The sequence below is a fragment of the Manis pentadactyla genome, chromosome 3 (genome assembly GCF_030020395.1).
Source record: "Manis pentadactyla isolate mManPen7 chromosome 3, mManPen7.hap1, whole genome shotgun sequence".
Classification (NCBI taxonomy): Eukaryota; Metazoa; Chordata; class Mammalia; order Pholidota; family Manidae; genus Manis; species Manis pentadactyla.
In genome coordinates, this window is record NC_080021.1 from 112,293,249 (window position 1) to 112,316,229 (window position 22,981).

The 22,981-nt window shown below is 34.7% G+C and overlaps 1 protein-coding gene across 1 annotated transcript in view; it reads right to left on the reverse strand.

The window, feature by feature from the left end:
• Positions 1-22,981, reverse strand: part of ARHGAP21 (Rho GTPase activating protein 21) — a 136,803-nt gene that overhangs the window by 24,399 nt on the left and 89,423 nt on the right. The window contains 5 exon segments of the mRNA XM_057498287.1: positions 6,836-8,729; positions 10,017-10,046; positions 17,414-17,468; positions 20,028-20,106; positions 21,655-21,747. Coding sequence (XP_057354270.1) covers positions 6,836-8,729; positions 10,017-10,046; positions 17,414-17,468; positions 20,028-20,106; positions 21,655-21,747 — 2,151 coding nt within the window.

A 22,981-nucleotide genomic window follows, 5' to 3' on the forward strand; every position in this document is an offset into this window, starting at 1 on the left:
AAATACTACATTATTTTATTTAATGTTCATGAAATCCTGTGAAGTAAGTACTACTGTAAAACAAATAAACCAACACAGAAAGGTAAAATATCTTGTGTAGTTACCAAGCCACAGGAATAGAATCTGAATGCAGACAATCTGATACCAGAGTTCTTGCTATGTAAGTATAAATTATATTTGTTTTCCAAATTGGTGAACAATAGGTCTTTAAAAAATTTTTACTCTTATAAACACATCACCGATTTAAATTCTAATATTTTGGACCAAGAGAATGTAATTTAATAGTATTCCAGAACTACACTCCTTAAAATTAAATGCTCTCAGTATTAAAAAATCTTAAAACCATTTAAAGAATATACTATAATGATGAAACAGTGTTTTGATTTCTTGATTTAAGAGGCCAAACTATTTTAATTTTGACCAAATTCTAGGAATTGCCTAATATTTAATGATCAACATTTTATTCAAGATGTCTAATAATGTTATAAAATTATAGCATTTCCATTTTATTTTAAATCAGTAAATTCTGACTTTAGCTTATTTTTTGTTTCTATAATTTTCTTCAAAAGCAGCTCTTCATATTTTAGCAATATAAAACACTTTGAAATTTCTCTAAGTTGCTTTTACTAAATATATGGCAATTAATATTATATGTTAATGAGAATGCAATAATTCTTTCTCCAAAAATAAGGAGAAACTGAGGTTGGAAAATTAATTGAATAAGGGTAAAAACTGAATTTTACTAAAGGTTGTTGTAGTCTTTAAAAAACTGTCATTAGGACTTAAATTATCACAAATTAACAAAGTTTTTCCAATGATACATATGTATAAAGTAAATTGATCTTATGATGGAGGCTGCAGGCCCACAATTCTGTTATGGATTCATGAGTACTGACATGAATGGGAAAATAGTATATTCTTTAGAAACTATCTGGCTTAGTAGTTAAAATAAATTTCAGTAGTGAAAACATTCACTGGAGTATTCAGATGAGATCTGTTGCATAAATCCATATACAGAAAAGACACAAAGAGCATTTTAAAACACCAAGATGATGTTCCTATAAAAAGCAGCATTGCTCGAAGTGGAGCAACTATCCCCCTGGGGATGTGTGGTTATCACATGTCAAGGAGTGTCTAGATGATGCCTTGGGAAAAATCTTACAAGAGAATCAATTTTATGCCTTGCAAAGTAATTTAAAGCATTTCAGAATTCATTTATTTAAAATTAAATATCATGGAGTGAAAATCAAAATGTACACAGATTAAACATGAAACAAAATTTTAAAGGCAATTTTTTTACAACTCCGGACTTCCTGGAGGTATGTGTTCAATCTTCTTTGACTTACTACATTATGGAGAACATTTTTGTAACACACCGGATGTAAATAATCTGTTACAAGTCTATGGGTGCACAAGGGGCTAGAACAAACACCCATCTGTTCCAGGGAATAAGAGGAATGGAGAAGGTGTGGGCGAGAGATTAGAGCATCGTACTTACACACTCAGTCCTGTCTGCATTCTTTAGAATAAATGTATTTACTACTCTGTTAAGTGGGATAGTCAGCACAGCCTTAAGATAGACCGTATTAGCACAACAAGTTCTTTAAATATAAAAAGGGCAAGTGGCAGTTTTACTTTTACATTTGCCATGGATAATGGGTTACAACTAGTTTGTTGAATTCTGCAGTTCCCATAGATCAGGCAAGTAAAGGTTTTCAGATTTTGTGGGTTTGTGTGATGTGAGGGGCACAGGTGTATGAAAAATGACCCAGCTTACCAGTGGACAAATGCTTGAAGTATTAATTACAAGAAATCTAACCTTTACTTAAAAATAATTTAATAAACATTAGGCACCAATTTCACCAATTTTTCTTTAAAATGGTTAATATTTGCACATAAACTAAGCAAGCCATTAGGAACCAGGAAGATTGAGTAGGGGGGCCTGTCTTGTCTGACTTTGTGGAAGCCCCTTCTTTTTCCTGGATATTAAATTCATTATCTGTAGAATAATGAAATTGGGCTAGGAACATCAGAAGGGTCAATTCTAATTTAAGAGGCCTACAGTAATAAATCATTAAAGAGGTAAAATTATCTGTTTAATTGGTGTAATAATATAAATACTTTTAGGTTTTCCTAAGTCAGATTTGTTATGGGGCTTTTGAGGTTTTAATCTTTTTTAAAAACTGACAGATCTAGCTGAGAGTGTAGTTAATTTTAGATCTATTTTCAACATTCAAGGCACTAGCTGAAAATCTAGAAAGTCTATTTTATGGAAACAATTCCATAGTTTTTATACATACTGAGTTAAAAAAAATTACTTCCCTAAATGAGCATAGTATTCTTGGGCTTACAGAGAAATTTGAAATATTTTAGGATAAAAGCTAATGCTTCTACCAAAACAAAGATATATGAGCATCTAAAATTATTCCATGGGAAACAGTTTTGTTAACAAAATTGGACCACATAAATTTACTTAGTGAAAAGACATCAAATCAAACTTGTGAAATCGGAGTTAAGAATGGTGAATATTAGATTTAAAATTATTTTTTTAGGTTAAGATTTAAAGGAGGAAAAGACCACGTATTTTTAGTACATTTTTAGGGCACTGTTGAAAAACTATGAGATTTGGAGCCAGCAGGTTATCAACTCAGTCGGTTGCATGCTGAGAAACCTCAAGCAAACTGCTTACCTTTTCTTAACAATAAAGTGGGTATTCACTCCTCACCCAGATTTCCTACCGGGTTGTCATAGGACTGGTTTGTGAAATACTTGGTAAGTTATACAGTACTACAGAAGTTGGGAGTGGGTTTTTTTGGTTATTATATTTAAAATTACCTTATAGCATTACTCAAATAACAAGCAAAAATCTCTACCTTAGCTTAAGAACCAATGAAGTCACATTTTGGAGGCAACTTGACATATGAAAAAAATTATAAAATGAGAGTATAATATTTCTCTTTACAGATTTGCTTGGTAAAAGACTCAGTACATATCATTACAGAATGGGGCTGGCAGGCTCATCGTATCCTCCTGTAATTGCCCTGTAGGCGCTAGAGATTAGAGGTCCCCCCAAAAACTGGGTATATGGGGATAGGCACCCATTCCCATTGGGCAAGTTTCAGACGCTCAGCTCACCAATACAGATACTGTAATCCAGCTATACGCATATATCTTACATGCTTTAAAACTTCTAAATTGGTTTATCACGGCAGGGCCAATACTGCTGTGCCAATCCAATTTCACATAGGCTAACACTAAGCACATTCATATTGGCTAACTCTGGGGTGAGAACAATTAGTATTAGAAATATGCCAAAAAGGTTGGGGGTGGTGGGGAATGAGCTTGAGAACAACTCTGGGTGTGGGTAATACAGCTATAGTTTCTTTATTTTAAGAGTTACAAAAGTAGTATAAATGACAGAATGTAGTAAGTCAGTAACATAGAATACATCTTAATTCCTGCTACTAAATGTCAAATTGCTTATGAACTCATTACTCATTTTGTGTTTTACATTTATTTGTAAAAGAGGCTAAGATTTATTTTCAGTACTTACTATGAAGCCTCATAAAATATGTGCGTGGGGGTGGTGGTAAACAAAATACTGTTAATAACTGATAATTTAAAAACAAATAAAATGGTTTGCCAATTTAAAAAAATCTTTATAAACCAAATATCGAATGTTAAATGTGTAAAAAAATGTTGGAAAATCTTCTTTCTATAAGACATATCATTAGCTCTGTATTATAGGTAACTAAATAAATGAATTGCTCCATTCTCTGATATTTTGGGAATACAGCCAAAGCACTTATTATTACCATTATCATTTTTGCATTAGTCTATAATGTTTTCAAATAACAAAGAATAATGATTAAAATCGCAGAATACAAGTTCTGGAGTGTGACAATACAAAAGCAAAGCAAATCTTCTTTTGTTCCTTTTAATTTAAATGTTCCAAAAAAATACCATAGAGGCCAACATTCTCCAAAGTATGTTTTAGGAAATACCAAACCGAGACTCTAAATAAAAGGATTCAGAGTCAAATATTTCTGAGGAAAACTGTATTATACCCTGCCTAGAAAATATATAATAGCACATTAATGATTCTGAGAATCTTGTGGTAAATACAAAACAAATAAAACTTTCAGCATACTATGTAAATTCAGCATTTTTTAATTTATTTGATCATTGATTTTTTTTCTTTTCCTTAATCAAATGGTATTAGTGTTCCTGGATACTTTGTGAAACATTGCAAATAAGTCTCTTTTATTCCATTTCAGTATTGGTATCTATCCCAATAAAATTTGTATTTTTAAAATAACAAGATTGGACCGAAAAACACCAATGGGTCAGATAAAACTTTAAAACTCAACAATAAATGGATTCCTATATTAAATTATGGAATTTATAAATAATTAAATACTAAGTTCTTTTTTTGATTGGTTATTTATATATTTCTGAATGTAATTTCTAACAAATATTTTTTGGACTCCAAATCCACAGTAAAGGATTTTTAGTTAATGAAAGAGCTAAAAGCTTCTCACAGTAAAAAGGCCGGTTTATTATGCAAAGGAAAGTATTTTTGACTTTATGTTCTATAAGTTAGATAAATACTAAAATCAAATTCTTTTCAATGCCTTTACTTCAAACAACATTCAATTTTGTAAAAACCATGAAACTATGAAAGCTCAGGAGGCAATGGTTCACCTTAAGGCCTAAAACTTTTAAGGATGCTTACCTCAAAGACAACATTCACATAGAGAACATAGTGAAATAAATTATGTGCTCATATTTCAGTTCCTTATTCTACCTTTCTCTACTGGTTAGGGTATAACTGACATTCCATAGTAATCACATGCTGTATATTATAGCTTTAGGAGGCATACATGAAATAAATAGACTATAAAGACATTTCTAAGCTGGGTGGCTTTTGAAAGTCATGATGCATAAAACAGATCTATAATATATGAAAATATATTAAAAAACTAGGATATGAAGGAGACTCTAATACATGCTTCAAGTAGAGTCTGATCACAACTAATTAGTAAGCACTTTGAGTATATCATATTTATAAAAAATATAAGTTATAGAGAACTTTTTTTAGGCTGATTTTGATAGTCCTATAGCTCACCAGCTTTAAAAACTTTCTCCAAAGAAAAACTCTGAAATATTACTCAAAGAGAAGAGGATTACATTGCAAAACTACGGAGAACTCTTCATGAATCTATGAGGTAGCTAACAGGGCAAGGAAGAGTTTGGGCCATTGCCTCAAGAGCAAGGCTCCCCCTGCGCCCCTCAGGTCTGGGGTGTGCTCTTCACAATGCACTCTCCATAAATGGTGCCTCTGGAGTGGTGCTCTGTGATGAGGCTGACTCAGGGCAGTGGAGTCCTGGTCTCCACTGCTTATTAACTGTGTGACTTTAGGGAAGTTACTGAACATCCCTATAGCCTAAATTTCCTATTGATTAAATGAAGATAATACTAAGGACATATATGATGATCCTGTTAGCAGATTATCTCTTAGAGCTTTTCTTTTTTGGTTTTGCAATGCATTTAACCATCATCTCAAAAATTATCCTTCACCTATTATTTCAGCAAACACTTATTGAGTGCTTTTTATATGCCAGGCAGTATGCTGAGTATTAAGGACACAGAAGTGACAAAAGGTCTAAAATCCTGGCTGTCATGTAGCTTATGTCTTAGCTCTGCAGAGAAACATGTAATCCATAAAGAATACAAAACATGTCAAGCAGAAACAAGTGTTATGAAGATAAAGCAGTTTAAGGGGATAGAGAATGTCAAGTTATGTCTCTTTGTGCAGGGTACCTCTTTTATTAGATAACAGTCAGAAAAGGCTGCTTTGATAGGTAATATCTGACCAGGGGCCCAAACGTAGTAAGGGAGAAAGGGTCTTGTGAGTGTATGTGCAATGTGAATTTTTGTGGAACCTGTGAATATCTGTGGAATGGGCTGTGAACTGGTAGTGCCAGGCCCCTGAAGGAGGGCATGCTTGGTACAGTACAGGGTTGCAAGGGGGCTAGCATGGCTGAAGATGGGGGGCACATACACAGAAGACAGGAGATGTGCCCAGAGGTGGAGTGGTACTGTGAGGCAGATCACAGAGGCCTTGCAGGCCACGGTGGGATTTTGGACTCTATTCTGGGTAACGTGGGAAGTAAATAGAGGGTTCTGGTCAGAGGAGTAGCATAACCTGATTTATATTTTCAAAACATCACACTGGCTGCTCTGTGGAGAATATACCCTGGGTATATGGGAACAGAATGAAAACTCAGTAAACAAGATAGCTGTTCTATAGGGGGACACATGCTTATAATTTAAATAATTTTTCCAAATCTATTCTAAGATCTACTCTAAATGCATTGTCAAAGTATTTTGACAATGAAGAGGTGTTTTCATTCGGCCCAAGTAAAATCTACAAAGAAATAAGCTTTAGACAGTAAAATAGCACTGCTTAAATGAAAGGCTGATTTCTATCAAAGGGGTCCTACTCAGCTTTTGAGTCAGATGAATCATCAGGTAGGTATAACCTGGTTTGCTGAGTGCCTTGGCCCCAGAGGGAGGGAATTTGTTTCCTCAAAACAAAAATAAAAAATGGCACTGGGAACAAAGTTAGAAAACAAAACAAAAAATTGTTCCTAGAAATAATTTTTAAGGGTACACACTTATAGTTCTGGTTTTATCTCAGCATATGAAATTCAGAACAAATGTTCTAAAATCACTGTGTCAAATTTCTGAGCCTCTTGAAATGAGAAATTCTTTGCTGAAAAGATTTAGGTTAAATATTCAACATAATGCCAATGACTGTAAAGGAGCTCACCTATAAAGGGAATGGATGCCAAGGAATCACCAGGTGGACTGGTGCTGGAGACCTTCCTTTCCTCCATTCTCTTTATCTGCACCTCCCGGCGTGCGTCATTGGGCAGCCAGCAGGTGGTGTCTGATCCAGTGTCATGGTCATTCACCGCCAAGATGTAAGACTGATGCCTTAAAGGCTGTGGGGTTTGGCGACCAGATGGAGGTTTTTCTCTTAGGATGACAATTTCTTTATTATCTAAAGTATTTGATTGCTGAATTTCAGCCTCTTGTAAATTTAAGTCTTGATTCCTCTGAGTGACAGATGATTCTAACTCTGAAGTGCCAGAGTTCTCATTCACCTGTGGGACAGGCTTGACAGCCGCTCCAGATAAAGAGGGGGGTTTCCCAGTCTCCACTTGGTGGTCAGGGGCACTTTCAGTTCTTAACCACGTTTGCTGATTCAGTAGACTGTTCTGATGTAAGTGATTTACTGGTCTTTGGTCTTTGATAGAAACATATGAGTTCTGGCTAAATGATGGTTTTGTGACATGCACAGAGGGTGCTTTTAGAGAATTACTTCGGACTTTCACAAGAGGTGACCTGTCTTGTGAAGTACCTCGAGGCAGTGACATTCCACAAGTAGTTTGCAAATTCCTGTTTGATTGAAGTGTTTTAAGATCTGGTGGGATTTTTTTAAACTGAGACGCAGATCCCACTCCTCGGCTACTCATTCGCCTGTTGTCAGAATTAACAATACTGGGAGCCACCGTAAAATTTGAACCTCGGAAAGATTTATGAATTTCTTGCTGCCTAGGTCTTTCATAAATACCTCGCCTATCATCCTGTTCAGTAAATCCACTCCACTTATAAGTCTGTTTTCGTTCTCCACTGGAGTCAGGTATCTGACTTTCAGAACTGACATTTTCTAAGGGTTCACTCTGCCCCTCGATATAATCCCACGAACGAGTTCTATGATTACTAAAACTAACAGATGAAGATGTCAGAGCTCCTTGGGATGCACTTCTTGGGCAATACTTCATTAACAAAGAATCCTCCAGCCTTTCCTGGGATACACTGCGTTGCCGGATCTGGATGGACTGGGGCCCGCGGTCATGAGAGGTGCTCCGACGTCGCACCTGCAAAGTAGTGCGGCTTGGTGCCACTGGGCTATAATCTGCTGTGCTCAGAGATGCTGCTCTTAAACTGTCTAATCTCTCTTGAATTGTCCGACAACCCATGTGCAATCGTCTGTTATCGATATACTCTTTGTAAGTTTTATAGTTTTTCCAGTCTATGTGTTGATGGGAATTTGGAGAGTAGTGGTTGACAGACACAGAGGGAGAATCCACAACTTGAGATCTATTGTTTGCCATCCCTTCGGAAGGTCCGCTGTAATTGCCAGATTTAAGTAAAATCCCAGAAGGTTCTAAGGATCTGGAGCCTGCAGTCTGATGAATTAGATGGGCAGTGGGAATTGATGGTGGCGATGTGGTTCTTGACACAGTTTTTAAAGAGGTCTGCTCATTTGCACCATACCTCACTTCTTCAGTTCTGTGTGGAGGAACTGTGTGGTTGTTCCTATTGGTTATCAAATCTACAATCTTCTCAGAAGGCACAATGACAGTCCTCACACTTTCATTGCAAACACACACTGCTGTGTTGGACTTTGCAACATCTGTTGGTGATGGAGGCACTTGTATTTCCATTCTGTAGGCCCTGCCAGGCTGAGTCAGTACAGGGGTACTGGTTTGCTGCTTGCTCGGGGATGACTCTGCAGGACATATTTCAATGGGCTGTGCCATGGCTGGAGGGGCAGATGGCAGCCAGGGATAGCAAATTGGAGGAGGTTCAGGTATATTGCGGGCATTGCCACTGTAGGCTTCATTGCCTTTCAGATAGGCATCTTGAGAATACGCCTACATGGAAATGAGAGAAGAGTGTCATTAAAATTCATTTAAAAAAGAGTCAGTCCTGTTCTTACAATACACTATTTTATTTTACTATGCCCTGTCTCATTTCCAAATGACATCACTGAAGCAAGCATGCAAACACAAAGTAAGGGTACTCCACAAATTTAGAAATGGGCTAGTCTCAGAAATCAAATAAATTGCAGAGTTTGCAACAAATATAAACTACAACTGCCTTTTTCTCAAAAGATCTGAAATACACCCAATTAGATATAGCCATGTTGCTTCTAAAATTTTTCCGAGTCAAGTTTTATGATTTTTCAGCAGTCAACATGCTAAATGGCTGCCTAATAAATCTCAGCAAAAGAAGGTTCTGATCTTTCGCTAGAGTGAAAGTGAAAATATTAAAAATCTCAGCCAAATACATTTTTACCTTAAGTAGTGCTGCTATCATAAATTCAACATAATATATTGAAGTGTCTTGTCAATTAATGATTACTAAGTCCCTAAAAATAATCTATTTTGTTAAGACCTTCAACAACCATGCTAAATATTTTAATATTTAAAATGAGAATATTCATGTTCAAGAAATTAAGCATCATATTAAAAGTATGGAAATATGAAAAAGGTAATTCATTTTCTGTATATAATTTGTAGTTTTTATTTTAAGCTAATGCAAAATTATGTTATATAAATTTATTTGGTCTCTCTTAGTTATTATAAGGACACAATTCTCAATTATTAACAGGCAAGCATGCAGCTCAAATTTTTTTTTTTACCAGTTATTTATGAAATTGTCTAGCAATATTTAAAGAAACTTAGGAATAACAAATTAAATACAGAAACTCTACAAAACAGAGCTAATCACTGTAACTCAGAACCATGTCCAGGATCTGAGACAATTAGGTGTGGTATCATATTACAGAGCCTCCCCTGATCAAAACAAGCTTTATTCAAGATTATCATCACATGCTGTCTTTGCATTAGACAGCTTGCAAAACTCAAGTGCATAACATAACATAACAGCCAAATACTAGGGAAAGAGAGAGAAGGTGAGATACTTAAAAAATGCAGCTACAGATGTTATGTTTTAACACCAGGATAAAAAAGAACACCAAACATAATAATAAACAACAAAGAAAACCATAGATTACAAACACATTCTGAAAATTAGTAAAATTAAAACTATGGAGGGGTTTCTCTAAGCAAACTTACAGTTTTAATACATTGGCTTATTACAAATCTCTATAAAACATGACTTAAAAAGCAAGGAAATGGCTTCTGTGCATTTCTTACCAGAGCTGTGACATCCTTTGTAAACTGTAGCTAGCAGAAAATAGGAAAACATAGTAGAAGCTGCTTACTGATATAAAGACAGAATCATGTTGTCATACTGATGCTAGAAACAGCAAGCTAAAAATACATCTATACTGATTTCTCTGGAAGGTACCAATAGAGGTAATGGGCAGTGATGCACACAGAATAACTTCAGTATCCTTCTTAGCATCTTTTAATCAGCTTTTATCTGGCTCTCATTTGATTTATCTACCATTCTTGAAAGCAAAATAGATCTGGTGACACGTACTCCTAACAGACATTTTCTTCAATAGGCACTGCTGTCTGATAATGCGCTACAAAGCTTCCCTTCGACAAGAGCAACATTGACGTCTCTCATCTCCCCTGGGCTTCTTCCATCTCTGCTTCCAGATGACGAAACGAATGCTCTATTATGCATTTAAAATAGTACAACCTCCTCCTTCCCCTGTAAATCAGAGCATAACCACAAGCTGTCAGCTGACTGCAGCTGCCTTTCTACTATGATTTAGAAAAAAAGAATGTTTTATTCAGTAGATATCACTCAAAATTAAGCTCTTTCAACACTGTACCTTTTGTCCTATTGGTTAATGAAAATAACTACTGAATAGACATAAAAAAGTATTACTTTCAGAGTAATTCTTTTCAACTTGAGAATGAATAGTGTAGAACATAAACCAGAATACAGTGAGAAATTAAGCCAAATAGATGAAAAGAAAACATGTATGCCATAATATTTTTAAGGCATGAATACAGACAATCAAAATACACATTTTGGGTATGTGCCGCTGACATAACAAGCCTATCTTTTTAGTGCTGACTGTATTCGCACCAATACTTCTCCATGGCATGAACACTGCATCTGGGTGAGTGAACTCTGGTACAGCATTTCCCACAGTGTGTTTGTGCAATTTTCTTAAACATCACCTGAAAAGGCGGGGAGGCAAGTATTTTCCATGCCCAGTGAGGTAGGAAAAGATTGGATGGTAGCCTTCCTGACTTCTCCAAATCTCTACTACATTAATGTACCTTCTAAAGTTCGAAGGGAAATTACAAATTTATTCATCCATGGAATCCATTTTTTTCCTGGAGTTTGAAAGTGATTAGAATTTCTGCTGAGAAATGCTGTCCTAGAACTAACAATTTAAAAATACCTCCTTTATTTAAATTTGGGGGAGAAATATATTATTTCTTAATAATATAAGTATATGACTGGAACTATTAAATACTGAAAAATATTTGAAATACTTCAGACTTCCCTAAGACTCCTATACAGCAGCTCTAAGTACTGAATCATCTATATTTACGGGTCTCCACTTCTTGATAAAGTTTTGGCAAGGGCATCCTGATATACATACATACACATGGACTGTGTTTCTGTCTAATGCAAGCAGATACAGCTGAGATAAATAAATATGAATTTATTCAGGATGATTACTCACACATTCTCTCAGTTCATGAACACCAAAATAGCTTATTTGTTTATCTATTTAAAAGTTCCTCATTTTCACAAAGTTTGGGAAACAACATCATTCAATTAACATCCACTGGGCAATCAGCAGTGCCACTGGACCTTAGTATATATTTCCGGTAGGTCACGGACATATCTGGTAATCATTCAATGGGAATAAATATCCATGGCTACTTTAAGAGGTATACTACAGACACAAATAAGTTTAGGGAAGTAAACTAGGAATAAATATTATGCATTTTAAGGAATCCTCTTCTCCCATGATGCCTGCAAGTGTTCTTCTAGAAAATAAACTGATATCTAAGGAGTTTTAGACTCCTTCAAGGAGGAAAGTATTTTTAAGGGCTTGGGAAAACACTAGGTAAATGAATCATTGGGAATGGATTACAATATGTAATTTTTTGAGGCGAACATGGAACCCTACTGACAAGGTTTTACATTCTGGTAACAGAATCGAAAACTCTGTACTTGCTCACAGCTGTTGGCAATGCTTTCTCTCAAGTGCTTGGTCAAAAAGTACCAAATCTTTCATTGAGACATCATGGGCTAAGATCAATGTTTTAACTAACCCTTGGAAAGCTTTGAATTGTCAGTGGACAACAATTAAATAGCACAAAATATCATTTAAAAAAGTAATTTATACATAATAATGCCAATATACTTTATAACAATGTCAAAATCACTATGTATTGTTTGTCTGAAATGGGATGGGCCTAGAAATTTTTTAAAGCAATGTCACAGAACTGCATGTTCAGCTCTTAATAATTTTTACTTCTATGTATGTTTTAAGCTCAAATGGTTACTGCACAATACAGAAGCAGATGTTTTAGTGGATTTAGACAATACTTAAATTTTACCTTGATTGAGTAACTTTTGTGAATTCAGTAGGATATGACAAAAATATTTTTACCAATTTTTTTCCTTTAGCCCTTTTATATGCCATCCCACATTCTGTCTTGAATTTCCTTTAACCTTGTACTTAAGCTTTCTATCTAATAATAGGATAGTGATTTTAAAGCTTATATATATATATATATATATATATATATGTATATATATATATATATATATTTTAGGAGAGCAAGTGAGAGGGTTATATTTAGAGAGAAAGCGAGAGGATAGAGCTCCTGGCTCACGCCAAGAGGGGACAAGAGAGTCCTGGGGTGGTGTGTTGTCTAGGGGTTTTATAGGTATTGAGAGACAAAGGGCTAGGGATGTACACCTGCTAAGTGGTCCCAAAATGTTTATCTTTGAAGAGACATTAAGTGTCTTACTAGTCTTCTGGGTTATTTACAAGAAATTTACTGCTCAGATTTCCTCCCAGGATAGCAGCTTCCTGATCTGGGAACATATCATTCAAGACTGCCTGCTTTGCTCCCAAGGTGGGCTGACTTATTGTTTGTTTGTTAAAGAGTATGTTAAGAAACTTACTTTTTAACTAATTGGGTTTTAAAACGCAATCTTATTTTCAAGATGGAATCCTTCCTGTTTTAAATACATTGTTTGGGCTTGCTTGTTTAATTGCCCAGGTTGCAAATCACTTGATTAGGGCTGGAGGAAGAAAAGCAGCATCTGGGTAAAGTCAGAAAAATAAACTGGGCCCCCCCAGCAGGTCAAAGCAAATCTCACAATGGATTACCTTGCCTTTTTTTTTTTTTTTAACCAAAACCCTCACCCTGCTCTGTCTAAGCCCACGGTCCCTGTCTCATACCCCCCTCTACAGATGGAGACCCTCGCTGCTGCTAGAGAAAGGAGGCGAAGACAGCTCTGGCTACTTCATACTGAGAGAGGGCGCAGTAAAGGGGGCAGTTAGGTCTTAAAGCTTATATTTGAAAATTAAATTCATACCTAATGAAAATAGAATAATGGCAGTCCTAACATGCTTACAGATCCAAAAGGTTCTTTAAAAAGGTCAGGGAGGGTGGAGAAAATAAAGAAAGATGACCTACGGAATCTTCGTTTGGAATTAGAATTACAAAAAGCATATTAAATAAAACTTAGTATTAACAGTCTGCATCTTGATGATTTGCACAGTGCCTAACAGTACATAATCCTCAGGTAATCTTTCAGTTTAATTTTAGTACAGCTGCATCAAAATCACTATTACAATATCTATGCCTATACTATATTTATTGTTTAGTAAATGGTAAAAACAAAAAACCAAAAAATCCTGCAGAATAAGTAACTTGCCAAGACTGAAATTTCTATCTACCATTTTACCTTTAGCAGACTGACGTGTTCATCTAATACTATTATCTACAATAAAAGCAAAAACATGTCTAGTATGATGAAATACATGCGCCAGTGGTGTGGGAGAAGGGGATGGTGTGGGTGTTTTATACTTTCCTAAGCTATTTGAAACTTTTCTAATGAGCACATACTATTCTTATAATTTTTAAGAATGGACTTTTTAAAAGAACAAAGTGCTGCCAACTTGCAAAATATGAAAGAACTCTACAGAATTCGTACTCTTGCTTCCGTACTCTACTCCGTGGTCCACGCTTGATGAATGGACACCTAATTTTAAATTGAATATTACACCGATTTGGAATATATTAAATAATTACTTTAGAAGTAATTCTAATAAACTTAAGGGAACCTTGAATTAAATTACATTTTTTTGAATTTATGTCACTATTCACAGAGCAATGAATAGAGCCCTGGACTCAGGGCCCAGAGATGAGTAGCAGTGCTGACACCAACTAGCGGTGTGTCTACGGTGAGGCCACTTAAAACTCCTCCTCTGCACCCAATGGCAGTATAGGATTGAAGTTGTAAGGATAGACTTTAGCCTCAGACCTGCTTGATGCCATCACTTCCTTCCCTTTTACACCGGAAAAGTTGTTGAACATTGCTGTGTTTCACCAACAAAGTATGCTTAAAATGCCCTGGGCAAACACTGGACACACCCAAGAATCTGCGCAGCTATCCGAGGGATCAAGTTTTAAGTTGACTAGCCCACTGAGCTAAATACTTAGCAAACTATCCTGAGGGACCCATCAAAAGAATGCCTGGATGTATTCTCCTACCCTAGTCTTTTCCCCGAAGAATTTTCTTCTATTAGTATAGCTGTTCAGGTGACTCGATGGGTGTGGCTATTTCATTCATGCACAGACAACAACTGAGAGGGTAACAAAACCATTTTGTTTTTTTGAGCATGAAATAGTGTGAGCTTATTATTTTATTATAATACCTTAAAAATACAAACCTATTTAGGATATCACAGTCTAAATTAGTCATTATGAAATACTGCCAAAATGACTAAAATGGATGCAATAGTCTTAATATTGTTCAGAAAATATATAAATAATAAGGCTCCCAAGTACAGGAGTGCTATTACCAGCACTAGTTTAGTAATAGAATGAATTATTCTCAATTTTACTTCCATGTTTTTCAACATTTTATCACTGTCATCTATACATGATGAAATTTATTATTATACATCTGTCCTTACATGAGTAAAGTTTCAAACCAAATTAAATTTCCTATACCATCTCTAAAGATGAGCTGAGCATCTTTAATTCAATTTGGTCCATATATCACTGCAGAAAACAAAATGCCATTGATACTCAATGCTGCTGCCCAGGCAAATATCTACGAACTACGGTAGGCTTTCCCTTGGGTAAATAATTTTTACAGTGGCTGTAAAAATGTTCATGTTTACTTTTTCTTTATATTAAATATTTAACCTCACAGGGACAAACACATCTTTAGAAGCATATATACTGAGTAACAGATTTAAGACCAACATAAATACTTCTGAAGGCCCTTATAGAACATTTTAGCTCTAAAACCTGTTAGTGGAAAGTACTTCTCTATGGTTTTTTAAATCCCAGATTCTTTGTTTTTAATAGCTTTAAAAAGGACACTTGTAGATCTCCCAGCTAAAAACATATATGCAGAAAAGAAGTGACTAGGTCCTAACCCCTTTAGGAACAATGCATAGTATGCATTAATTATATGTCTTTGATTTCCTAATGAATTATATAGTACATTCAAACATGAATGGTGGCTGGGTTTCAAAGTGAGGTTTTCTTTCCTCATTAAGAGTATGTGCTTTTAATTTGTTGGGATTAAAATAATTCAGAAAACATGTTTTAAAAATGGATTTTCTATTACAAAATACCAGAACCTTTTGCTGGTGAAGATCTGTTGCTTATGTCACCCTAGTTAGTTTTTCACAGTGCATGCAACACTTTGTATTCTAGCATTATTTTAAATGTATTTATCTTAAATAAAATATAATGAGACAGACAAATTAACCTAATTTTCCACTGCTCAACATCATTAGAAAATTATTCCTTCTAGTGTGGCTGCTATTCATCAACTCCACAGCAGGCTGGGATGCTGAGTCTTTTGATTCCTTCCTTAGGAATTCAGTACAATGGCCCGTCATTCTGTGAAATGAGCTGTTCTAAACAGTGTCTGGCCAGCACCTTGACCTTGGCAAGGACACAATCTTCTGAAGATGAGAGGACAGTTCTGTTTTGGAAGTCACTCTCTGAGTCATCAGACTGCAAGGAGGATTCCAGGCAAAGCGTTCCCTTCCCTCCATTGTCACCTCCTAGCCCTCTGTGGAGCACTGGAACAGACGTCCTATTTATTTTAATCTAGTGACTTCTAGCCTGGGTGGTTTTGTCAGCTGCTCTCTCGCTGTACTGAATTATCGGGGTAGGAACTCTACAACTAGCTCATATGACTAGGAAACTCCTGCGGATAGCTGTGCCTTCCTTGCTGAAACTCCCTAACCCCAAAGAGCTGTGTACTTCTGAAGGGTCATCTGCTTTCACTGAAAAGCTATTCCTAAATAAAATCAGCATGCCTTGAAAAACGCTGATCTCTTTGGATTTGTTAGCTGTATCTTACATGTCAGTGAATAAACTGGTTCACTAGGGTCAGCTCTAACGGTATTTTCGTTAAAAAAAAAACTGTTTACAGAAACTTATTTAGGACTTTTGTTGAGTCAAGTTCAAATTAGTGCTTTACAAATGAAAAACATTCCCATTTCCATTCCCACCAAAAACCTCAGTTAAGTTCCCTATTTTTCTTCAAAAGGAAGAAAACCAACTATTTGCTAAAAAGAATTTTAAACACACACACACACTTCAGTGGCCACTGCCATTTCCTAGACCCAGTAGCTGGCTTTCAGTGCATTTCTTACATGGTTTTGCTCATGCTGTCTTATTCTATTGAACTGCAAAGTCATCTGAAGAAAAAGTATTATCTTGTGGAGTGAAATTTATAAATTTTATCATCTTTTTACTTTCAGCAAGATTTAAGCTTAATAAAGGAGTCAAGTATTCCACTCAGTTTACATTCTTTCTAAAAATGAGAAAAAAAAATTTAGGCTAAATGCCAAAGTTTTCAACAATATAGTGTCATTTCCTCCCTAAGACTATAACATATTTTTCCTTTAAGTGTTAGACTCCATTCACTGTGAACATTACTTTAATGGATTGAGAATTGATACTATTCACAAAACTGCTTTGTAAGTTAATTTGCAAACAGTAATACTTACCGGAAAATTAAGAAATGGTTTTCATAAAATTCATGTCCACATACAAAAAAAAATTCTAATTCTTAAGTATATGCAATTACACACATTTTTGTGTAATTTTTGTGCTCTGATTTTTGGTCAAAGGGTTACCTAGAATGTGACAGTGGGCAAACACCTCAGGACTCTCATTTCAAATGACAACAATAAGAGTTCACTATGAAATCAAGAAAACATTTTCATGTCTCATAACAGGCAAAAAGTTGATTTTTTTAGTGAATTTCTGACTCTACTAAGTGAACCAGAGTTGGCTGGTTTTCTATAATCACTGTTCAATCTGCCTCCATATTTAAAGGATTTTTATTTACTTTTCATGACTATAAAACAAGTTGTATTTGAATAAATAAAACTTACCACTTGGAGAATATCTTCATCTTTTGGCATAACACTCAGTTCTAATGTTGTATCACTGAAATTGAATACATATATACTATTTTAGGGGAGGTGGAAGTGTATACAAAAGACATAAAGGAAAAATAGGTAACTCAGAAGTATTTTAAAAGTAATTATGAGTTTAATTTTTGTTTTTCTTAAATCTTTATTTTTCAAATCCAAATCATTAAAATGAAGTCACATATATAATGTATATATAAAATTATATATATATAGGCTGATTATGTACAAAAAGAAAGCACCCTGCTATATGTTTGAGTTGTGCATAATCAGCCAAGTCTTCTTTATAATGTGTTAATAATTTAGAAATTAAGTATATTACTTATATTTAATGCTCCTGGAACAAAATTCATCGGTCTATATTTATATATTGCTTTACTTTAAGTCGCAGAACAAATTATAAATTTTTGACACATATTCTCACTAACTCTCAAGACAGAAATACATCAACATAAAGATAACCAAAGAACCTCAAATTTAATATTTTAAGGAATATTAAACATCCTAGTTCTGTAATACTCCCTCTTGGCCTCAGAGGTAAAGGAAGTTGGAGTCCACCATCAAAATGACTCCTTGCTGTCCAAAACAATATAGCATCTAAACTGTTTGCTTTCTTCTCTGTGATCAAATTTTAGAACCTTTACAGGAACAGATCAAAGTTTCATTTTATTTTGGTACTGTAAATGTTCTGTTAAAAGTGATACAGAAGTTTCTCTTCTTTAAGGTTAAAAAAGTCTAAAGGGAGAGATTTTGCTGAGTCCTATGATTTGGAATTATATTTATATTAAATTTATAATGTAAGAATGTGGTACAATCTCCATCAAATGCTTCAATGTCTAACCTAACAATATCAGATAGATTTTCTCCCAATAAAACCAAGAGATTAGGAAACAAACAACAACAAAAAAGAAAACAAAATCTAATAATTACAGTGTCTCTTTTTGAGAGATTAGAACCCTTATTTCTAGGTTCATAAATGCTGAGAGAATAATTAAACCAGTAAGAATCAGAGATTCAAGTAAATTTTACTAATAAAATATGAAGGTATTTTAATATTTAGAGTTGGTAGAAAATACATACTGATGTTTAGATAAATTCTTCTGCAAGGATACATTTTTACATTAATACACTGCAGAATCTCAATGGCTTTGTGCTGCATTATCCATTTGCTACCAACTGCAGACAAAAGGAACACAATTTTTTAAAAGAAAATAAGATCATGAAAAAACACTATTTCTCTATTTTTCAAATTGCTTTATTGGTTGAAAAATTAAGACTGTCATTCCAAAGTGTTAAAACTCTAAAAGGTGAACTGTACCAGTAAAAAAAATTAAAGTGGACTTTGAGGGAAACAAAGTTATAATAACTTGAAAAAAAGTATTTTTTAAAGAAGGGATGCTAACAAATACACTAAAAATTCTTAAATTACAGGTTGATAAAACATATTCATATATTTAAGATGATCTAAATTATTTTGAGGGAAAATTAATTTGGTGGATCCCCCACTGCCTCTGGAGAGGCTTTAAATGCTGCACCAGTCCCCAGGTATCCTCAATACTTAAGATCTAATAGGCGTTACTGTCAGAACACCTAGAATCCAACATTAGAGGCAAGATTTACAATTTTCTTTCTCTTAAGAATTTTATTCAATATTAAAATATTAAAGAGAATACTCTGAGATCAGCAAGTCACGGTCATATCATCTAACTGTAAAAATGACAACGTATTAGGGCTTTAGTATAAACAGAGTTGGACTGCTTGAGACATGGTTAGAGGAGCTTGATAAAAGTCTTCAGAAAACAATGAGCTTCAATTTAATTATGGACAGATGGGGTCAGCTAATATAAAACAGTAGATAATCTAAGAGTTACTGTATTTGAATCCGAGAAAAAAACTCTTACAATAGTGATGATCTAGAAATCAGACCCTAGAACCATGGCCTACTCTTGACAGAAATTCAATATGGTTGGTAACTTGCCTTTCCATTTCTTTATTTGTAATTAAAAAAATATTTCTAGGTGTGTGGTAGAGAAAGAGACTAGTACTAAATTATCTTTGAGATCTCATGCATATCACTCTACCTTTAGAACTCAAATTCTATCATTCTGTAGAATGCAGGCAGACAAGTGGATTAAAAGAATTTCTTGCTGTCTTTGTTAAAACAAATGAATAAATTTGAGCCAAGAATATTATTCAATAGGCTATTTAAAATAACTTATCTTAGTAAGTGGTTTTAAAACAAATTATGGAAGTATTTATGTATTAAAATAAATAATGGAAACATTTATAAACAAATTATAAATTCCACTGTGGGAAACTTGTAGTAATCTAAAATTTGTGCCTCTTAGGCTCTAAAGGACTTTAATCACAAATCTGATAAATTTGCCGAGGCAAAGCCACCAACTAAGCTTCTTCAGGTTGCTCTTGGCAACCCTCAAATGCATTATATACTCTAAGGGAAAGTTCCCCATCCCCACATCACACCTACTTCTTACAGGAATACTTAAATCTAACTGCTCCATTGATTTGTAAAATCCATCTTTGACCAAAACTAACCATATTTCAAGAATCTTACCTGTTCTGAATTAAAGCAATTACTTGGGAATACGTCTTTCCAATAACACTTTCTCCATTGACTTTTATAATTCGGTCACCTTCAAAGAGGACAAAAAAACACATGAGGAATCTCTTTAAAAAGTCACTTCTGAATACTTAATAAGATTTGAGTAATGTATTAGTTTTGATATATCCTTACTCATTATTTCTTCAAGTATCTTTTTTAGAAAAATGAATCTAAATTTTAATAAATATGGCTTATAAAATACAGCTATTTTAAATGAGAGTCCCAGTCGTTGATGAATTTAGAAAGCCCAGAAAGTAAAATCACCAAGTGACCACAGCTATACTCTTTATGCCCCTACCACTTGTTTTCTGCATTGTAGAACTACTAGTTATCCCTCCATTTGCCCTGCCGTTTGTCACTCAGAGACACTATTCAACAGGCTTAAACAATTGGTTGTTTCTATTGCCTCAGTGGCTTCTAATTTTAGTGCAGTTGACTTCCTTGCAGTATTTCCCATCTATATAGTTCATCGATTTATGCTATATTATAGAACTTATATATGGGTCTGCCTATGATTTTTACTTTATACACACACACACACACACACACACACACACACATATTAGCTTGCTCTTTATTTTAATGGGGAAAAGGACATTTGGATTACTCAGAAAACTCAGGGCAACAGAAAGGAAACAGACTAGGAGAGAAAGGAAATGGGAAATAGGAGAAGTGAAAAGCATGTGGGCTTTTGTGGGCTTAACAGAGCTTCTCCCCTTCATCTTCCCAACCTTCTGAGGCTTAGAAGGTGGCAGATGACACATTCTTGGCAACGGAATCCCACATGTACACTGATATGCATATCATGCATATTAATGATATTGAAATCAGACTACTTTAACCATGATGAAAATGGTAATTAATAAATTAACAGTGCATCCTAATAAGTCTTAGTATTGACACCCACTACTTATATTTGTAGCTAAAAAGATATAACATTTTATTCAAAAGGTAGTAAAAGATAGTTTTTCACTAATTCCCATTTTAAATTATTTCACATTTAAAATCAGGAGAGAAGAGCAATGACTTTAGTGAGTACTTTAATCTAAACTAAATCTCTACTCAGTTATTATTAAAATCACAAGAAGTTTTAGAGCAGCTACCAGATCACATCTACTGGAACCTACAGATGACGTGGGGCTTGCTCAGCATCACAAACTTAGTTACTCTTCAAGGTGCAAGTTAATTAATTCACATTTGGCAGAACAGGCACTTCCAAAATTTGGAGATCCAAGATTAGTTCAATTATGTCAATAAATACCTTTATCATTTTGCTATTTTGTAATCTTTTGCCAAAATTAAATGTATGCAGTATAAATGCTTTAAAAGGGCTTCTAAAAGTCCTTTATCAGAGTGGTAACTAAAAGTGCCCACAATTGTTCAGTTCATATTAAATTATTTCTGCCCAAAACCCATCCATTTGGGTATGAAGAAACATAACTTGGTCTCAAAAATGGTAACAATTGATGTGAAGAAAAAGGAAGAAACATGGAGAAGGAGAGATAAGGAAAAATACAGAACATCAAGTATGGAAGAAGAAGTTAAAAAAAATTAAGTTATTGGCTGAGAACATCAGCACCTGTGCATAATCCAGCTTCAAAAGCAGGTCCTCCCTCTTTAACCTGTTTAACAAATATGGTATCCATTGGTTCCAAGCGGTTTCTTTGTTTCCCTGAGGGAAGAACAAAGACCAAGGCATGAACTTACTTCACAACATATTAAAGTACCAAAACACAAAATGATATTTGAGACAATTAAGCAAAGATTTTTAATGGAGTGTTAAACACATATCCTGAATTCAGATGCTGAAATCATAATTTAAAGTTTTTCATTAATTCAAACATTTATTTTGCTTCTTGCATAATACAACCACCACCACAATAGTAATGCTGTTTCCATTTACTGGGTACATTCTGTTGTAAATTACTATACTAAACACTATACAAACCTGAGAGCTAATTTCTATAGCAAGGGAGTATTAATTACTACCACCATTGCATACAAGAGAAAACTGAGGCTCAGAGGGACTAAAGTTCTCCAAGGTAACACAGCTAGGTAACACACACCTTATTCACTCGATGGCTTTTAACATGGCATTATGGCAAAGCATTAAGTTATAATGATGAGTAAGACAGTCCCTTCCCTTCAGGGACTCCGGTGGGAGAGAGACATACAAACACACAATGATCCTATAGCACAAAAAACAGTCAGAGACAAATACAACATACAGTCAAGGCAATGAGGAACTCATGATCAACTCTAAGTCACTGTTTCACAAATTGCTATCCATGGATCATCTGTTTAACATATAAGGTGCTTGCTAAAAGTCACTGTTTTGGGGTCCAATCAAAAACCTACTTTGTCAAAAAATTTCCCAGGTGATTCTTATATACACTAACATTTGGGGACTAACAGTTTCAATGAAATAGAAGTCAAGGAAAAATTTACAGATGAGAGGACATTTAAGTTAACTGATAAGAAGCAGGGTAAGTATGGGGGAAGACAGAATATCGAAGTATTACGATGACCAGAATAACTTGGTTTTAATTTCTATAAATGAAGTACTAATTTTGCAGTGACTGCTATTATAAAATCTGAGACACTTTGCCATTGAGAAATCTTTCAACACACTCTGGCTCTAAACAAGCCATATCTATGAAGATAGAATTGACTACAATAGAGACTAATCTTACAACAAGCATGATTCTATCTGCAGAGAACTTTGTACTTTTGATTCTTGTTCACTTTCCTTTCTGGGCTTTCTCCAAAAGTCTGACTCGCTATTACTCCCTAGATATTATCCAATTCCTTCTAGACAAGAGAAAAATTTCATAGATACCCCCAATTACAGGCAGGTTTCACTAGAAATATGCTTCCTTCAATTTCCATATTTTCTTTGAATCTAA